Below are 19535 nucleotides of genomic sequence, written 5' to 3' on the forward strand. Positions count from 1 at the left end.
CATCTAATTTCAAATGGTTCCCTTAAGCCCTAATTCATTACTTGCAAGTTCAGAAACTGGCTAGTCTGAAGAGGCTTGAGAAATATACTCCTTCTCTCCATCAGTCCAAGCAGTTGGTGTCTGATGCAAACTGTTCTGGGTAAATGTGAACCAGATGTTCCCCAGTCTTGACTTGTGAGCTTCTGTCCTGGGTTTCTACCCTGAGCCAGTGTGAGTCAGTTGGACTGCTGCACAGCAGCACAGGGTTGTCTGGGTAGGCACACTGCTCCAGACTCCCTTTCACGGAGCTGTCAGAGCTCCCTCACTGCCCATGTTCACTAAGATACACAGCATGCTGTCTCCAGGGCTGTTGCTCAGCACCCAGCATAGCAAGACAGATCTGTAGCCAACAACCATGGCACACTATGGGTTTCTAAGAGAGGTGTCAAGACTGCATGGGCCTGCAATCCCCCTATACCAGCTCTGCCCACTGATGCCTGGCAGGCAATCCTCCTGCTGCTGCTGCATTAGCCAAGGACATCATATTTGCAAGGTCTGTGATAGAGAAATATGGAGTCAAAGTGTATTTCCCAACCTTTAATAAAATTTCTCCTGGAATAAAAGTAGAGGAGCTGGTGCCACTTTATGTTATCCAAACCCACAAATTTCCACTCCCTCACAATCTGCTGGAATTACAGACTCTTTTGCAACTTATTAAAAATTCAAGATGCTTTCCTCCAGTGAGCATCTCCCTCGTTTTCCAAGGAAAAATTAGTGATCAAATTTAGCACTGCTGTTAATGAGGAGAGGAAAGGATGATAGTGAACCAGCACAACGGCCCCATGCATGAGAATACATTAGCAAGTGTTTCATCCCTACATCTCCCCAACCTGGGGGTGGTAAAGGTTTTTTACACCAAATGTTGATAGGAATGATGCTCTGCAGACATGTTGAGGAGTGTAAGCTGTATGCAAGAGGGATGAGGAGGGTCTCTTCACTCAGCCTCAGGGTTGCTCTAGGGCCAGTAAATTAAAGAGGGCTGGGGCATGGGGTGGCCTCTGCCTTGATGGCTGGGACTTTAAATTGTCACTGTGTTTTGGCCTGTACCACTGTTCAGTGTGTGTCAGCACATTTCAGAGCAGCACAGGCCAGAGGCTCCTTGCAACAAGCAGTGACCCCTGCCTTGGAGTGATGATTTATACCTGTAAGTGTATGGAAGTGAACTGTGTCGTGCCACTACTTATTAGGGCAGAAGTAGCCATGAATGCAAGATTTTATTTGATGATTGGCAAGACTTTGTCTGGATTGATAGTCACATCTTCTTGCTAAGAAGTATCTTAGACTCTAACGCAGATATGCCCCAGCTGCTGCTTTTGGGTTCTGGAGTTTGGGGTGTTGGCTCTTTTTCCTGCTGGGATGGCAGCATGAGAGGGAGCAAGGTAGGGGTTTAGCTCACTGGTTTTCTGTTTGCTGCTGCTTTCTGCTGTGCTTTTTCTGCAAATATGCTAAGGCAATTGTGTATTATGTTATCTCATTTATATTAAACACTTATCGTATCTCAACCTGGGGGTTTTGTGTGTTACTTTCCCCCCACTTCTGTGTTGGGGGCAAACAGGCAGGTTAAGCTGCTCACTGCACTTTAACCTGTTACAGCCAAGTGCAAGGTCCTGCACCTGGGTCAGCCAATCCTAAGCACAAACACAGGCTAGGTGATAAATGGATTGAGAGCAGCCCAGTGGAGAAGGATGTTGAGCTGTTGAGTGATGAGTAGCTTGACATGAAAGAGAAACGTGCACTTGTAGCCCACAAAGCCAACTGTATGCTGGGCTTTGTTGTAAAAAACGTGGACAGCAGGTGGAGAGAGGTGATTCTGCCTCTCTACCCTTGTGAGAAGTTTGTGTGTGGGGGATGGGTAGAAATATTGAATGACAAGTTTGTTTTAATGAGTTGCAATGGTTTGAATCAGAACAAAATGGGTTAAACTAAACCAGCAGGCTAACCTGGCTATTTTCCTAATACAGAAGTGAGGGGAAAGTAACACACAAAAATTCAGAATTGAGACCAAAAAAAAGTTAGATAAGAATAGAGCTTACTGATCAAAATCAGAAAAACATAGTACCAAATGCATAATTACCTCAGAAAAAGCATGGCACAAGGCAACAGCAAGCAGAAGCAAGTGAGCCAAAAGACCAAGCCAGAAAACCACTCCCCCATCCCTCCTTGTCCTCAACACCCAAAGAACCCAGAACCCAGAAGCAGCAACTGGAACAAGAAGCCTCTCATGTTGCAATCTGAACTTCAAGCCTCATAATACTTTGCTCCAATTAGCACTTTCATTTTGAAGTTGGCATGACTGCAGCACGGTATGAGTAACAGCAGCAGGTTCAACTCAACCCATGACATGAGTGTTTCCAGGTGAAAAACAGTAAAATATGCTGCCTCACTTTCTTTAGTGAGTGAAGCAAAAAGAAATGACTTTGAATCACTAAGTCCTCTGAAAAGAAAGTTGTTTCTGTTAGAAAAGTCAGGCTTATCCAAAAGATATGAAACAGTGTTTGGTGCATGAAAGAAAGCACACAGAGAGAAAAAGACAGTGCACATCATGGAATTGCCTTTATATATATATATATATATTTTTTTTTTAATTCAAATTTCATGATTCCTACACTTATATATTACTTATTATGGCAGTAACAACACAATGTGGTAACAATGGTGGGGGGGTTGTTTTGATTATGAGCTAGGTAAGCTTTTTAGGTACATACAGAATCAGCCAGGTTGGAAAAGACCTTCAAGATCATCAAGTCCAACCTATCACCCAACACTATCTAATCAACTAAACCATGGCACTAAGTGCCTCATCCAGTCTTATTTTAAACACTTCCAGGGATGGTGACTCCACCACCTCCCTGGGCAGCTGATTCCAATGCGCAATCTCTCTTTCTGTGAAGAATTTCTTCCTAACAGCCAGCCTAAACCTCCCCTGGTGCAGCCTGAGACTGTGTCCTCTTGTTCTGTCACTGGTTGCCTGGAAGAAGAGACCAACCCCCATCTGGCCACAACCTCCCTTCAGATAGCTGTAGAGAGCAATAAGGTCTCCCCTGAGCCTCCTCTTCTCAGAAGCTTGTTTCCATTTTGGAGATAAAGCCTTCCTTGGCCTTCTGCTTAAAGAGGGGTGTGTAAGCTACTGTTGGCAACAATGCTTCAGAGTTCACTTCCTTCCCTGCTTTGAAAACATTCTGAATGTTGAATTTTATATGAAGCAACACTGTCGACAGCTGGCCAAGCAAACACATTGCAGGAGGGTAGGGTTCCAATGTGAAGAAAATTTCCCTCTTTTATGACTGCCTCCCAGCGTTTTCCATAGATCCATCTCAAAATAATCCCTCTGAGTAAATATTTGGCAGGATAACATGAAAATTATACTTGGCCATGTAAGAAAGAACATCAATGAATCTCTAATCCTGGCATGGAAGAGAAGACGCTGGAAGTGAAATAATTTCATTTTTTACTGTGCACTTTCTACTGCAGGTTTTACATTAACACACAGGTTGTGAGTTTTCCCTTTGAGGTTACAACTACAAATTTACTTCTCTCAGACCCTTCTCTTTCAGAACCTGCAAACAAGAATTTAGTCAAAGTACTAGGACTGTTATTTTTTCTGTCAAAAGTAGTAATAAACTTAAGAGAGAGACAATAATTGAAGGGCAAAATAATTCCTAGCTAAATATCTTGTAAACCCTGATAAAAGGGGTTATCGCTGGCAGTTTTCTTAGCCCTGGAAGCCCAGGGCTTCCAGGAACACAAATTTTAGCAGAGCTACTGTTTTCTTTACTGAGGTGTTAAAAAAAGTGTTTTTACAATGAGCCTTTTCTGCAAGATATTTTAAAAACAAAACATTAAAAAAACTTTCTGTCCTCTGATTTTACAAGAACAAATTTCAGTTTGTGGTCTGTACAACTACATTTTTAATTAAACCCAAGATTCCAGGGAAACATCAAAAACAAACAAACAAACAAACAACAACCAAAAAACCTCATGGAGAATGAGGAGCTCACCATGCATACCATTACCACGATCAATGAATGTCTGGCAGAGACAACTAAAGTGCAAAAAAGGATTTCATCCCACCAGGTGTAAATGTATGATGCTGCTATGAATCACTCTAGCCTTTTGCATCTAGAAAATTCATGAGCTTTCCTTGAATGTTTCTTGCTTCTGTAAATCAGACTGTAAAATAAGCTCATACAGTGATTCCAAAAGGAGTCTTTTCAGTATACATAAATGCAGGTTTTTGCTTTCCAAAAAGAATCAGTAATGGTGAGCAAGGCAGAAAGACCTTATTTTATTTCAGCTACTCAGAGACAGCAGTTCTCTACCATTTACAGTGCAAGTTCTCCCTGTTAGATGCTTTGTTTAATTATACAAATTAGATTTGAAAAACATATGTGGAAAAGAAAATTTTGTTGCAGGAACAGAGATAAAACACACACACACAGATTAAAGAGGGAAACATTTGTTTATTAAAAAGGAAAAAGTTCTGGATGGCAGCACAGAGTGAGACATGAGAGAGATGAATGTATGCACAGCTGTTCATGCTTAAAGGCAGAATATAGACATAAATACGGTTAAATCTTTGCTCTGCTCTGCTGCTACAGTATTTTTATACAGTCAATTCAAAGGAATATCTGCAATAACTGAACACAAAGAGAAATATATCAGAAACAGAGCACAGATTGCTTCTCAAAAGCCAGGATAAACAAAGCCCAGAAAAGCCTCTCAAGCTAAAAACTTAATTGTGCAAAGGAAAACCACCCTCTGTGGATGGGAAGATAAAATGTCAGATTCAAGTGCAAGCCAGAGAGCTTGTTGTTCTAGTTGAGTAAAACACAGGTAATTTTCTCCTGCTGTCATCGGAGTTCCTGCTCTGTCTGAAGGAAAGCAAGTATTGAGAAGTAGGAATGCATTTCACCAATACCTTACTTTTTCCATGATCTATTTAGCCTATTTCCAAAGCACAAGACAGACTGATGAGGCATCATAAATGCTCAGGAAAAGATAGCTAAGTGCTACATATCATAGAATCACAGAATGGTCCAGGTTGGAAGGGACCTCCAAAGGTCATCTAGTCCAACCCCCTCTGCAGTAAGCAGGGACATCCTCAACTAGATCAGGCTGTCCAGAGCCCTATCGAGCCTCACTTGAATATCTCCAGGGATGGGGCCCCAACCACCTCCCTGGACAACCTGTTCCAGTGTTCCACCACCCTCATAGTAAAGAACCAGTTCCTAACATCCAGTCTAAATCTCTTCGTTTCTAGTTTGAAGCCATTGCCCCTCATCCTATGATGGGAAAAAGCAGTTCTCACAGAGAGCCTATGAGCTGTTCCAGAAGACAGAAATGCTTTCACAGGGTTGCCATTCTAGCCTGGAGGACATTATCTCATACTGGTTCTGCCACACTGATCTCCAGTCCTACTTTTATCTATGTTAAATAAGATAGTAAGTATAAAGACATTTATGCACAGCCTGTGGCATTTCATGGCTCAAGTACCACAGCTACAAAACTAGAAATATGGAAAAGTGTTCTGTCATGAAACTCAGTTTTTGGAAAAGGTTCTGGGGGGCTTCTTTGGACTGCAGTTGGAAATTATTTTAACTTATAAATTAAGTTAATTTTCAAGTGCATAATAAGAGGGAGCTAGGTCTCTAGCTTGGAGAAGAAGAGACTAAGAACTGACCTCATTAATGTTTATCAATAGGGAAAGGGTGAGTGCCAAGAGGATGGACTCAGGCTCTGCACAGTGATGCCCAATGGCAGGACAAGGGGCAATGGATGGAAGTTGAGGCATAGGAAGTTCCATGGAGACATGAGGAAAAATTTTGTCACTGTGAGGGTTATGGAACACAGGAACAGGCTGCCCTGGGGGGTTGTGGAGTCTCCCTCTCTGGAGATATTCAAAACCTACCTGGATCCATTCCTGTGCAATCCGCTCCAGGTGATCCTGCTCTGGCAGGATCTAGTTGATCTTTTGAGGTCCCTTCCAGGCCCTAACATTCTGTGATTCTGTGATAAATAAAGCCAGCGTAGGGTACTAGGAAATCACAAGTGCAATGTATATATAAAATACACAAGAAAAGGGAAGTTAAAGAAAATGTGCCCCTATGATGAGAAAAAATGGTGAGCTAGTAACAACAGATGAGGAGAAGACTGAGGTTTTTGCCTCGGTCCTCACTTGCAAGATCTTTCCTCACAGCTTCCAAGTTGAAGGACCACAAGACAGGGACCAGGGAGACAAAGTCCCTCCAACTGCAAGTGAAGACAAGATTCATGACCACCTAATGAACTTGAACATACACAAGCCTATGGGACCTGATGAGATGCATCCCAGAGTCCTAAGGGGATTGGCTGACATAGTTGCCAAACCACTCCCCATATTTGAAAAGTCATAGCAGTCAGGTGAAGTCCTGGTAACTGTAAGAAAGGAAACATTACACCCATTTTCCTGTTGTCTATCTTTAAAGTTAAGGTTAGAATATTATGGCATATTTCTGTTCCATTTCAAATTCAAGTTCAGTTTTGATAACCACAGTAAAAAGGTTTTTCTGAAATCTCTTATGAAACATAAAAAACCAGCCTCTCGTGCTCCTCCCTAATCTTACTTATAGCCCTGCAATATACAGAAAGCACTTCCCAGATAGTCATATTTTATTCAGATTCTGAATTTTTCAGGGCTCTTGTGTAATTACAATCAATCTGCAAAGCTAAAAAGTTACACACCTAACAAGGAGGAATTTGAATTTCAAATAGACAAGAAAAAAGGGAAGTTATGTTAAATACCCATATGATAAACGTATTCCAGATTACAGCAGTGGAAAACAAACCTCAAAGCTTTCCTTCATCTTTTCAAGTATGTCTTGAATATTGTAGCCTTTCAGTCAGGTAACAGATACACAACCATTCCTCAGCAACCTGCATAGACACCTACATAGGCTGAAATCACACAGTTGCCACTTGTTCCATGAAGGTGGCCTTGGCTGATTGTACAACACTTCTGTGTGTCCCTGATCAAATGCCTGGGTGTATTCTGTTCCTCTCCACAGAGAGAGTAGTACAACAGACCACACCAGGATGAATTCATCCAGGATGGAGACCTGTTAGTGGATCCAGAGCCAGGGTTTTCTGCTCCTCTTCTACCTCCCAGATGTAAACTTTGGGGACTACAGGTGGAAGACATCTAGATGATGTCTTCATCAAGAGATGTCACAGGTATTGCCACATGCCAATAAACCATTTCAAAGTACACCAAGTAACATTTTAACTAGATAAATGTGAGCAACATTTAGTTCATCTCCAGCATTCAATACTCATATAAAAACTAAATGTGTGTGTGCATACCCATAAGCAGGTGCAGTTGTGTCACCTAATATGTCATGCTGTCACTGATGGGACTAAAAATGTCCTAGAAGTCATCTAAAAAAGCATTGATACAATCATCTTTAATTATTACCATTTCTGATTTTTTTTTTTTCTGTATGGAATAGTGACAAGAGAGTTCAGCATCTAATCTCCTAAGCATCAACCAAAACTGGAGAGCTGTGTGACTGTGACCAGCCATGGGCAGCTCAGCACATACAGACTCATGAGCTGGAGCTCACAGTACTTCCAGGGAGCACTCTGATACTCTGGCTGGAATCTCAACTGCCCAGAGCAAAGGAAATCTCCAGCAATGTCAATTAAAGGAGATGGGAACATCATACTGGAAGTACAACTTCTGGTTCTCATTCCATTGCATGGCCCTTGTAACATGTCCGTATTATCTGGTCTTCAAATTCTTCAGAGCTGATCATCAGGCTCATGCTTTCCTTAAACTGCCCTCAGGGTTAGAAGTCGAAATTAAGCCCTTTTTCTCAACAAAATCAAAAACCTAACACAAGGAATTCACAGAACAGCCAGAACACCCAAGTTCTTTCTCCCTACAGTAGGACTGAAACTCCAAAGGATGAAAGAAAAAAGGATGCAAAAAATACCATACAATGCAGTGGTCTTTTATGCAGAAGTTGGTGTTGTGCCAAAGAGTTTGCTCCAGCTACAGAAAATATATTTTTTAACTCAAAAATCATGACTGTTGCCCAATAAAAACATGCTGTGTTGAATATTTGATAAAAAGTCACTTTGTTCAGTACTGGATTGTCAGAGTTGTTCTGTGGCAGCAGAGTTGAGCACTTCCTGGCCCTCAACTGGGGTTTCAGGACTGAAAAAAAATTGGTCATCTTGGGGATAGAGGTGAATAGCAGTTCCCCCTCTGCTAAAGCAGTTTTTGAGGGACCATATAAAGGAATCAATCTGAGTTTAGCACAAGAATGAGGAAGGTTATTTCAGATTTTTACATCACTTCACTGTTTACAGGGCAAACCGTCAAGAAAGGTACAGGTGAACAGGGAAAAATGAATGGAAAGAGCAGAAAGACATGGAGTTTGTTCCTCTGAAGTAGGATTTGCTTCCATGGAAAATATTCCTCCTATAAACTGCTTGCATGGCAGTAATTCTAGTATAAGTTAATGTGTATTACTGTGAAGAGGTGTTGAGAGTGTAGTTATTCTGTTCAAAAATGAGTTGAAATGCTTTGGCAACATTTTGTACTGAGTGTTTGATACCACTAAGCAAAAAAAGCAAAAGTAATCTGTTACCATTCACACAAGCATATTTATTATATAAATATTTTATAAATTATAAATGTAAACATTTCTAGGAAAATAATGTTTTATGTTCTTATTAATGTTTACAACTAACATAAGGCACATAGTGCAAAAATACTTTTCTGATGCAGAGATCACAAAATAATTACCTCAATGTGTTATCTAAGAAGTAGCTGCTTACAATTCTGTGGTACAGTATTGGTTTTAATTAGTACATATTGTTAATTCATGCCTAACTCTTTGTGGGTAAAAATATGATACAGCTGCCATTTGCTCTACCAAATGTACTGGCATGCAAAATAAATATTTGGTTTACAGGATGCACGTGGCCAGAAAAAAAGCACATATAGTTGTCTGGTTCATAATCTATGTTATTGAGAACATAGAAAATTTCATTTTGAATACCTGAGAGCTGGCCCTGAAACACATATGCATATATTTCTGCAGTTCTGGACTGTAAAGTAATACAAAACAACAAACCAAAGAGCTAGATGATTGTTTTGTGTTTTGTGTTTGTTTTGTTTTGTTTACCTTGCAACACTCATGCATTTACTTCTCCTAGAAGAAAGAATCTTAACCATCAGGTGTCAGAACCGCATTTACAAACACTGGAAAATTAAACTGAGTCAAAGATGGACACCAAAACCACCACAGGGCTTGATGCTGCCTCTGCCTAGAGTTTTGACTGAAGTTACTGAAAATTATGTTGAATTACAGGTAAGGAGGACACACACTATAGTCTTTACTAATACATCCTTGGCCAGTTTAAAGGAGCAAGGTCTATATGGAAAGTGTTTAAGTAAATGCATATTCATACAATCACATACAAGATCCTACAGTAAACAGCATACACCGCTTTTTACAGAATACTTGGATAAGAGGCAGGGACTTAAAATCAGGTTTCCAAGCAATTTGCTTTCTTGTTTTCTTTTCCTATAACCATAATAAAACCAACATGGCCTGTGCAGAGGGTAACCACACTTGTCAGGATTACTGCCAGTATTTAAGCACCACAAAGTATATAACGAAAGGGAAGGGGGAAAAAAGCTTTTACTGACTGAGAAACACACAGATCTATAGAATCTATCTCAAGTATGTTGGTTATACACTTTTCTGCTTTAATCTGTTGACAGATAATTCCGAAACAGGTTTCATGAAATTAGAAGTATTTGAAATTACTACCTGTCTTCTTCATATAGCAATAACTCTTTCTTAATTTTAGTAGAGTTGATCAAGAAAACCAGTAAGGTATCAATTTTATTAAATACTGCATAAAGACTTTCACTGATTAGTTGCAGGTAGATTACTACAGTTCTGACACAATTTAGAGTGTTACCAATGGTAGTGACCTCAGTGCAATTTACTTGCTAATATCTACTGTATATTGAATGAATGCCTCTCCATTAAAACCTGAGAGCTTATGATTGTGGCTTATGCACTTGCTAGCCCACAAACACATAATACATCCCTGAATGAACACTGAAGGAAACAGGAAGTCTTGGTACTGAGCATCAGAGCAAGGAACATTACAGAGATGAAAGAATTAAAATATATACATACACAGTACCTACAATTTGCACCTAAATGATTAATGTCCCTGCTTTGATCTTCTTACCACATCAGAGTGCTCATTGTATTTGAAGTTGGAGACCAATAATTGTGTTAGGAATACATTTTCCACAAAATCCTCCACATCTTCCATATATTTTAGTACCATCCTGAGAATTAGACAAAGAGAACAGTCAAACAGGAAGAGAGATTGAAATCACAGTTGTACAAAAAACTTTTTGAGGTTTGCAAACAATAGACCTTTTGGCAAACCTTAACTACAAATACTAAATCAAAAGACAGCATCAAATGAACAAAATGAGCAGAGAGCTCCTTTATCAGTCTCGCTTTGTGCCACCTTTCCTGGCTTACCAACTGATGCTGCCTTAAACCATGCACGCTCACTGTTCTTGCCCAACTGCTCTATCAAGTTGGAGGTAAACTATTTGTAAGGTAGTATCTTTAATAAAATGGAGGGTTTATGGGGGGTATTGTGCTTATTGTTTTTAGAACTATTATTAGGCATCTTCAAATCTTTCAATAAACCTAGCTAATATAACTGACTCTTAAAAAGCAGTAAGAGAAGGGTAGGCAGGCAGTGTTAATCTGGATTAGATTCTGGGCAGTGTGATTAAATGTATCTGGAAGAAGACTTAGATGGGTCAGAGACCTTGAGTACTGTATTTGATTCACAACTAGCTATGACTAGGGAGCCATCACCTCTGGAAGAATTACATTGCAAGCTGTAAGAGCAGGTAAATGAAAACACCATTGACTTACTTGTGATTTGTGCACATCAGCAGTTGCGTAGTTTCCCTGAGCAACCCACCTAACTGTATGGGATAATCTCAGACCTGTACCGGCCAGGTTGATGCTGAACTGTCCCTAACAAAAGAGAAAAAGAAAAGAAAAAAAGAAAAAGGTAAAATACAGAGCTGGTAAATGAAGCTCAAAACACTAAAACACTTGACATTCTTTACATTGGCATATCTGCAACGAGGCTGGTGAGAGGCCTCGAACACAAGCCCTACGAGGAGAGGCTGAAGGAGCTGGGGTTGTTTAGCCTGGAGAGGAGGAGGCTCAGGGGAGACCTCACTGCTGTCTACAACTACCTGAAGGGAGGTTGTAGCCAGGAGGGGGTTGGTCTCTTCTCCCAGGCAATCAGCACCAGAACAAGAGGACACAGTCTCAAGCTGAGCCAGGGGAAGTTTAGGCTCAAGGGGAGGAGAAAGTTCTTCACAGAGAGAGTTGTTAGACGTTGGAATGTGCTGCCCAGGGAGGTGGTGGAATCACCATCCCTGGAGGTGTTCAAGAGGGGATTGGACGTGACATGGTTTAGCTGTCATGAGGTCTTGGGTGACAGGTTGGACTTGATGATCCTTGACGTCTTTTCCAAACTTTTTGATTCTGTGATTCTGTGATATGTATGTGGGCATGTGTAAAAACACAGCATTCACACTTTATTCCTTTGATTCACTGAAATTCCTTCATTTAAAAAAAAAAAAAAGTCTTATATTGCTCAGTATGGCAGGTGTGTTTTGAGAGCACTCCTATGAAAACCTGCTGTATCTATGCCACTCATATATTGACTGTGAGTTAACATTAAGCTCATAGGGATAGGGCAGGTTGTTCTTCAAGCGTCCAAGAAAGTGGAAGATTTCATTTAATGAATAAAGCATCTGGAGGAATTCCATACAAACAACAACAAAAGAAGTATGTTTATCCACAGTGGTATCATTTTGCAAAAACAAATGAGAAGTGCTATGTACAATTATAATGACGACTCAACAGCTGGCTGACATGTCATGCAGCATACTTAAGGCCAGAAAGAGATTTCAAGGGCTGAGCATGCAGGAAGGGAGACTTTTTAATTTCATTAAGTAATTTTACTGCATAAGTGTTAGTTTCAGTGCAGATCTGACAGATCTGAAATGCATCAGTACAATACCATGTCAGCAGAACTGACTTCCCAACAGAAGTTACAGAGGAGAGGTTTGTGTTGTATTAAGCCCAGAATTTTGAGGCTGAAGGTATGTAATATGGCAACCAACTCCATCTGCTTTCTTTTCAGGGACTAAATCTGCCTAATTTAGGCATCTCATTTCTCCCCAGATTGTACCTGAATTATCTTTAGCTGTCCTTCAATGCATCCGTTTACATTGCCTATCTTAAGTTAAGCACCTAGGACAGATGGACAAAAGGGATTTGACTCCATGCAAGCCTGAGCTAGGCGACCTTAATTCCCTTTATAATCAGTGAAAATAAGTATGCACATCCTAGAATGTCTTATATGGTAAGATTAGCTGAACTGTCTCCTGGGGAATTCCATTTCTGCCAATGGATTCCAAAGGCAAACTAGTTCAGACTGGGCCTATACCTGCATTAACAAGAAGGACGCTACAGAACATCTGTAGAGTAAAAACACTGGGTCAGAGAGCCCAATGTGTGTATACAGTACACAGATCAAGGTTTTACTTTGAACTAATTTTCACTGAGTCCATAGGCTGAATCCTCATTAGTAGTTGGAGTTCATAAAGATCCTTCTTCAGGAGGTTACTGTTTGATTTAGTTTCATCTAGACAGTATCCTGACTGCTCCATGATATGAACAAACCAACAGTAAACTGGGAAAATACAGGCATTAACTTAAAAATCAATCCAAACTAAGCCATTAATGTACACACACTAATGGATGTATGAGTTTTAAATTATACTGCTAAATAGAATTGATTTCCTCTGATAGTATTCAAAGATATGAAGCATCAGGAGAGAACCAGAAAAAAAGATAAGAAAAATTCTGCAGGATTATAGAAAAAAAGACGCTGGAGGAGAACAAAAACTGAGAAGGGATTAGGAGGAAACAAAGGATAAATCATGTCCAGAAGGAGGGAGGGCAACACATTGAATACATAAATACATATATGGAGCCTAGAGGAAAAGTGTGGCATAAACAATTTGAGGGAGAAACAAGGGTAGAGGGGAGTAAGAAATTTTTTTGATGAATGTAGTATGCAGACTAAACAGAATACAAAACTGGTTTGGAACCTTGCAGCTCTAAACCAGTCACACAGGTATTTTTCCACTCTCAGTTTCAAGAGGATAAGAAATTATAAATACCTGTGGACACCTTGCAGCACTGTAGCAATCTCCAGCTGTAGCAAATGGAACAGGTCTCCCAAGTATAGTCTGAGCAAAAAGAAAATCTGTGGCTAGAAAAGAGAAAAATACTCAACACTGAAACTGCTGCATTAGAAGTTCAGGCAAAATGCAGTGCAAAAAGGCATTAATATGGCAGGGGGGAGTGGTTGGTTGATTTGGATGGGGCTTTTTGTGTGTGTTTGGGCTGGTTTTTAGAAACTAATTTTTAACTAGTCCATTTTGGTTAATATAACATCAGTCTGACCTACAAGCCACGTTTTCATTCTCAGACAGGAGAGAGCTGGAAGGAGGATGGGTGTGCATGTGGACACAGCTCCATGTGAGCTGGTCACTGGCCACCTTGACACCTTCAGGCAGGGGCTTGAAGATTCCCTGCGCATTCAGTTTGTCTGCCAAGGTCTGAGAAGGGATTAACTACAGCACAGGAAGATTTTCCTTCAAAAATTCACAACAGACTAAAAGGAAACCAAATGAAATGAACAAAACATTAGAAAATGAGTTAGTCTACACATATAAAAGTATGAATCTGCAAGATTCATATCCCTTGATCATTTGGGACAAGCTAACAAGGGAAGTGGTGGAGATTTTGCAATATTTATTTTTTTTCCTTAGAAATCCCCCCTGAATTCCTAAGGAAATAAGGACTTTACCCCCAAAATGGCACAACTCAATCTATTAGTGGGTCAGAAATGGTAATTTGGTAACCATGACCATGCTCAGTTTAAATGGAAAACACTCACGTTGGCTAAAACTGCCAAAATGCTTACTTTTAATTTGCATGGAAGCTACATCAAGTCTTATTTTGCTAAAAACTGTGAAGCCAGCTGCAAGGTAATCATTTCGACAGGCACAGTCTTGCCTTCTGCTTCCATTGAAAGGACAATCATATGGATTCTGCAGCCTAGAGAACAGCAAAGATTTCATTTTCCTTCTGACATCGGGGTGAAAAATAATTGCATTGCACTATGCTGCATTAAAAAATACTGAACACCATCAACAGAACAAGAAGCTCAGCGCTAACCTTAGCTCAACTGAAACACTAATGTGGATTGAAGCTATTTCTACTGAAGTCAAAACAGCAAATTTTTATAAGCATTTAATGAAATTAATAGAAGTTCAGCTTGGAAGTATCCACAGTTCTGCATGCATGTTCATAGACCTTCACAGTCAAAACAGAAATACAGGGAAAAATACCTACTCATCTGTTCTCAGAAAAGCTAAGTATTACTTTTATTCCTTTCTTTTGGAAGCAAAAAATGCACTTCATAAAACCACTTTTGTACCTGAATCCATATACTTCAGAAAAGTTGTCTGCTTCACCTTTTACCAATGTCAAATATTCTTTGGGATTCTCTAAGTGCATGCCTGAGCAATAAATCTGGAACAGAAAATACAGCCCTTTAGCAAAATCTTTATTAGAAAAGTATTATTTTATAAAAATACATGCTCAGAAAAACTCATAAATATTAAGAGTACCTTTATCATCCTTCCCTTAACGTTAAGTAGGTATTCACCATCCTTTCTAATTCCTTTTTTAATCTGAATATCTTTGCAGGTGGTAAGAATTTCACCTTCAAAATGAATTATTAAATCACATTAATATTTCATGAATAGAGATTAGTTTTAGGACTTATTTTGCATAATAGTGCTCAAATGTATTTACAGCTTTTATATAATACCCTGCAAAAATATTAACTTCAGCTGAACATTACAGCTGTCACTTACATTCTTCCTCACGGCAGATCTTTCTGGCATCTGGTTTTAATTGTGGCAGGCACAAGTCACTTGATAAGCCATTTTCAGTCATACATTCTACAGTTCTCTCCTTTACTCCCACTCCACAAGACACTGAGCACTAGATGTGTATAGCCATCAAGAAGTAGTTTAGAAGGTAGTAAATAATTAACATAATTATGTCAGCAAATAAGTCTCGGCATTAATTTACGTTTGAGGCAGCTATCAAATATGTGCTTGCACATCTGTACTCACTTTGGTCCACATCCCCACTCTCCAGCTAGCTGCTTGTGAGCACCCTTTGATATCACATTCATAGATGTAGGCTGGTGGCTCTACTGGGCATTCTCGGTATGTTACTGTTCGAAGGCCATGGGCATGCAGATTTTGAGCCGAAGGGATTCCAACACATTGCGTGATCCTCTGGTGGTAACCAAACCCACAGCTGGCTGAGCACTACAATAAAATCCCCATGCACAAGCATTATTTCTGTGAAACAGCCTTTCTGCAGCACTGCAATTACAGGTGAGTCAGTTCTGACCCTCACTTTGGCAAAAGCCTGTAATTCAACACATGCCACCTTGGGGCTGCCTCATCGATGTACAGAAGGGAAGGTCTGCAGTAGTCATACAGGCAGGGAGATGGAAAGTTCCATGCTGCCCCTTTCTCAGAGCTCACAGATGTTCCAGAGCAGTTCCCTCTCAGCTGCAGTACACACAGAGACATGCACATACGGGCAGTGTAGATGTGCACGGTAAACAAGGCACTGATTTACATTTCACTGAAATCAAGCAAAACATTTTATTTCAGTGAGATGAGCTTCTATGTTTCCTGGGAACCAACAAAGGAATCTTGTAGTAGAAGGAGGTATCCTCTAACTGGTGTTCATAGGTCCCAAAGGGGCTACCAGAAGACATGGCTGATCGAAAAGGTCAATGTGGAAAAAGTTTAGGCATTGATGTTTAGATGAAAATACACTTCACTGGTTTTTTCCTCCTTCTCTGCATCTTTGGTGTATGTTTCACAGCAACACAACATTCTTAAATGTAAAGTTATATGAAAGATGTATGAGCAATATAGTGAGTTTACCTGTGACAGTTCTCCTGTAAGCACAACATATTTAAAGGGAGCTACCCGGCAGGTTTTGGTTGATGGAGGTTTTGTTGCAGGATCACAGAAGCTTTCATCCACTTGAAGCTGGTTTTCATCCACACACTTAACCTTCTGGTACACTTCCTTTCTTCTATATGAAGTTGAGCACTGAGTGTGAGAAAAGCAGTCACAGATTTTGTATTTAAAACAGCCATTTACAGAAAAGTTACTTGCCAGCTGACATACACCAGTAAAACCCAGAGAGTAACAATTTTTATGGCATCTGTTATCAGTACTGGGCCAAATTACTCATTGAATCAAAAATAAAAATCTGTTTTAAAAGTTCAGGTACTTTCAATCAGCTAAAAACCCAATAGGGTATGACTACACAACACATGAACTCTTTCTTGGGTGAGACTAAGGAGAAAACTGAAATATCAGCCCAAGCTGATAGGTTGAGTGATAAAGTTCTTCTGTATGAAAAGGTTGAGCCAAGAAAAGGATTCAAGTTAAATATGAAAGAAATAAATTGGTCTTAAAAACAAACCAAAAAGAATCCCTGGAAACGTGTCTCTGATGTTACACTGATAAAACAAAAGAAAACAAAAACGCCTATTAATGAAGTGGCAGCCTTGGGCAGGAGTATCTGTTGAACCTGTGCCTTTGGCCTCGGTGTATTCAGACCTCCTCCCATGGCAGGAGGATACACATACATAGAAATGTATTCACATGTAGAAAAAAATAAAAGAAAGAAAACATATGACATCACTCTCTTACTTCATACAAGTTGAAAGCCTTACTTACATCTTCCCACTCATCTGCCAACCACCGGTACTGCATGCAGGCAGGCAGCCAGCAATGCCTCTTGCTAATGGGACGAGTATTAGGATTACACATTGCTTCATTCATTTGACCCAGACCCTTCACCTGACAGGAGATGTCCCTTTGCTGAATACCCACTCCACAGGACACAGAACACTAAAATTGATCAGAATTAATCATGTTAGTGTGAAATCAGACAGTCCCCAGAAGGTGGTACAGTTGCCATTATTACAAGTTCTTTGGATTATATTTAAATAATTCTTCACAGCTGCCACCCTACTAGTGTTTCCATTGTTCCTGAAAAAAAAAAAAGTTGAAAATATAAAACTACAATTAAAAATCAATTTGTAGGAAATATAGAGAATAAATGTCTCTAAGTTACCTAGACTGATCTTTCTGCTTACCTTAATTCACAGTAGAAACAATCACCATAAGCATATGCAAAGCAAAACTCAATGTTTTTCAAGATCAAACAGTTTAAGTTCTGAGTTTACATCATTCCCTTATTAGAGACTGACAGTCTTGTCTGTTACTTTAAAATGCAAATATTAAAATGAAATTTAAAAAGTCTTAGTATTTCAGGTTAGAAAAATCTTGCAAATGGTGCAGTACTTCTCTTTCTTTTGAAAGTAATATTTGGGATATTGAATCCTGAGGAGCTTAAAAACTTTCAAATTCTTCCTGCCACAAAGTCATTTCACTACAATACCAAGACTCGCTTTGAGAGGCAGCACTCTTTTAACCCACTCAGAAACACGATTAGGTCCCAAAGCAAACCTAAACCCTCAAGCCTAACAAGCCAAATGGTGGAGAGTGGTAACTGTCGTTATCAGTGTGGGGAATTTTACTTTGAAAGAGTGAATGAAATGTAAGTATCAGCATGCACTCAGTTACACTTGATTTCACAACAATGCAGTGCATGTTTTGTAGCATCAAACCAACATGTGTGCCCACAAGCACTTTTACTTGTCCTTCCCCCACGTAACACTCTCGTTCAAGGGGTAAACTGCCTGCTCCCCCAATACAAAAGTAAGGGGAAGAGTGACACACAAAACTTAGGGCTGAGATAAAGAGTTTATTATAACATAAGCTGTCATAAGCACAATGTGTAATTACCTTAGCTAATAATCTAATTAATCTAATAATATAATGCATGATTACCTTATCTTAGCCTATTTGCAGAAGAAATGCAATGAAAAACACAGGGGGAAAAAAACAGCATAAAACAGAAACCCCAAACCAGCAGCTACCTAACTCCTACTCTTTCCACCACCATGCCTGCAGAAAAGAGACTACACCCCAAGAACCCAGAACCCAGAAACAGCACCTGGAACAGGAAGCCTCCCATGTTCCAGTCTGAACTGCAAGCCCTATAATACTTTGCTCCAGTTGCTGACTGCAGCACTGTATGAATAACAGCAGCAGGTTCAACTCAATCCGTGACACCCCATAAACCTGGCTTCACTTCAATAGTCAGACCATGACAGCAACTACAGTGATAGTATTGAATTCATCACTGAAGACAAGGAGTAAACTTAAAAAACTTCCTGCTATTTTGAATTTACAAGGTAAGTTGAGGAAAGCCCTAAGTACCTATCTGTCCAACATTCCAATTATCACTTTCATTGTTCACAGATACTCACTTCTAATTACTTTTAAGAGAAGAAAATGAAAATATAATTCACTTATTAAATTGTAAATTTAATCATGATGGGTACACAAAGAAAAGCTTTCTGACAATTAATTCCATTGAAGCAGGATGTCTTGCATATAATCTTTTCTTGTACTCATAGAGAACATAGATAGAACAGATTTTACATACCTCTTTCCATCTGCTGGTCTTCCAAGCAGGACATCTTCCAGCTCTACATATTTTGTATGTTCGTGGTTTTTTTAAATGCCTGCAGTTTCCTTCCTCTATTTTAGCTTGGAAGCCATTAATGCAATGCACATCACGAAACTTCAAACCTTTTCCACAGGAAACAGAACACTAAAAAGAGGAGTGCATTTCATTACTTTACAAAAAAAAAAAATCCCAAATAAGAAAACCAAAAGAAGCTGTGGCCTCATCCCAAATGGATTCTATGTTTATAGGTGTACATTTCTGTATTAGAGAATCTACAGCATATATCTGGAATTTCTGTGTAACCTCCCTCATACTGAGCCTTACTGATCACATCAAACATGTCGTGTTTTGCTTATTCATTTCTCTCATCGTTGACAAATATCTGAGCTCACCATCTGTATCCATAGAGGAGACAGCTTGATGTTAGGATCTCACAGGAACACATGCTCTAGCAGCTTATTTCCAGTATGTATATTGCTGTTTTCATGTAAGCATTATGCTGATCATAAGCGTTACAGAAACTAAAAATGCAGACTCGTGTATGCATGTCTCCAGCTGCTGGGCTACAAAGTCATGTTTGCTCCAGGACCTCCTGGGATTTCTCATGTGACAGAGGCAAGAGAAGAGCTATAAAGGAGACACCATTGGTTATGGTGC

The 19535-nt window shown here is 39.7% G+C and overlaps 1 protein-coding gene across 1 annotated transcript in view; it reads right to left on the reverse strand.

Moving 5' to 3' along the window:
* Positions 1 to 10306: 10306 nt before the first annotated feature.
* The window catches only part of ADAMTS20 (ADAM metallopeptidase with thrombospondin type 1 motif 20), an 85738-nt gene continuing 76509 nt past the window's right edge, over positions 10307 to 19535 (reverse strand). Inside the window, exons 29-39 of the mRNA XM_054400006.1 lie at positions 18855 to 19022; positions 17015 to 17188; positions 16208 to 16378; positions 15374 to 15574; positions 15110 to 15239; positions 14861 to 14955; positions 14668 to 14762; positions 14152 to 14285; positions 13343 to 13434; positions 11007 to 11111; positions 10307 to 10396 (exon numbers count right to left, since the gene is read on the reverse strand). Coding sequence (XP_054255981.1) covers positions 10307 to 10396; positions 11007 to 11111; positions 13343 to 13434; positions 14152 to 14285; positions 14668 to 14762; positions 14861 to 14955; positions 15110 to 15239; positions 15374 to 15574; positions 16208 to 16378; positions 17015 to 17188; positions 18855 to 19022 — 1455 coding nt within the window. The remainder of the gene's footprint in view (positions 10397 to 11006; positions 11112 to 13342; positions 13435 to 14151; positions 14286 to 14667; positions 14763 to 14860; positions 14956 to 15109; positions 15240 to 15373; positions 15575 to 16207; positions 16379 to 17014; positions 17189 to 18854; positions 19023 to 19535) is intronic.

Source organism: Indicator indicator, chromosome 3, assembly GCF_027791375.1.
Source record: "Indicator indicator isolate 239-I01 chromosome 3, UM_Iind_1.1, whole genome shotgun sequence".
Lineage (NCBI taxonomy): Eukaryota > Metazoa > Chordata > Aves > Piciformes > Indicatoridae > Indicator > Indicator indicator.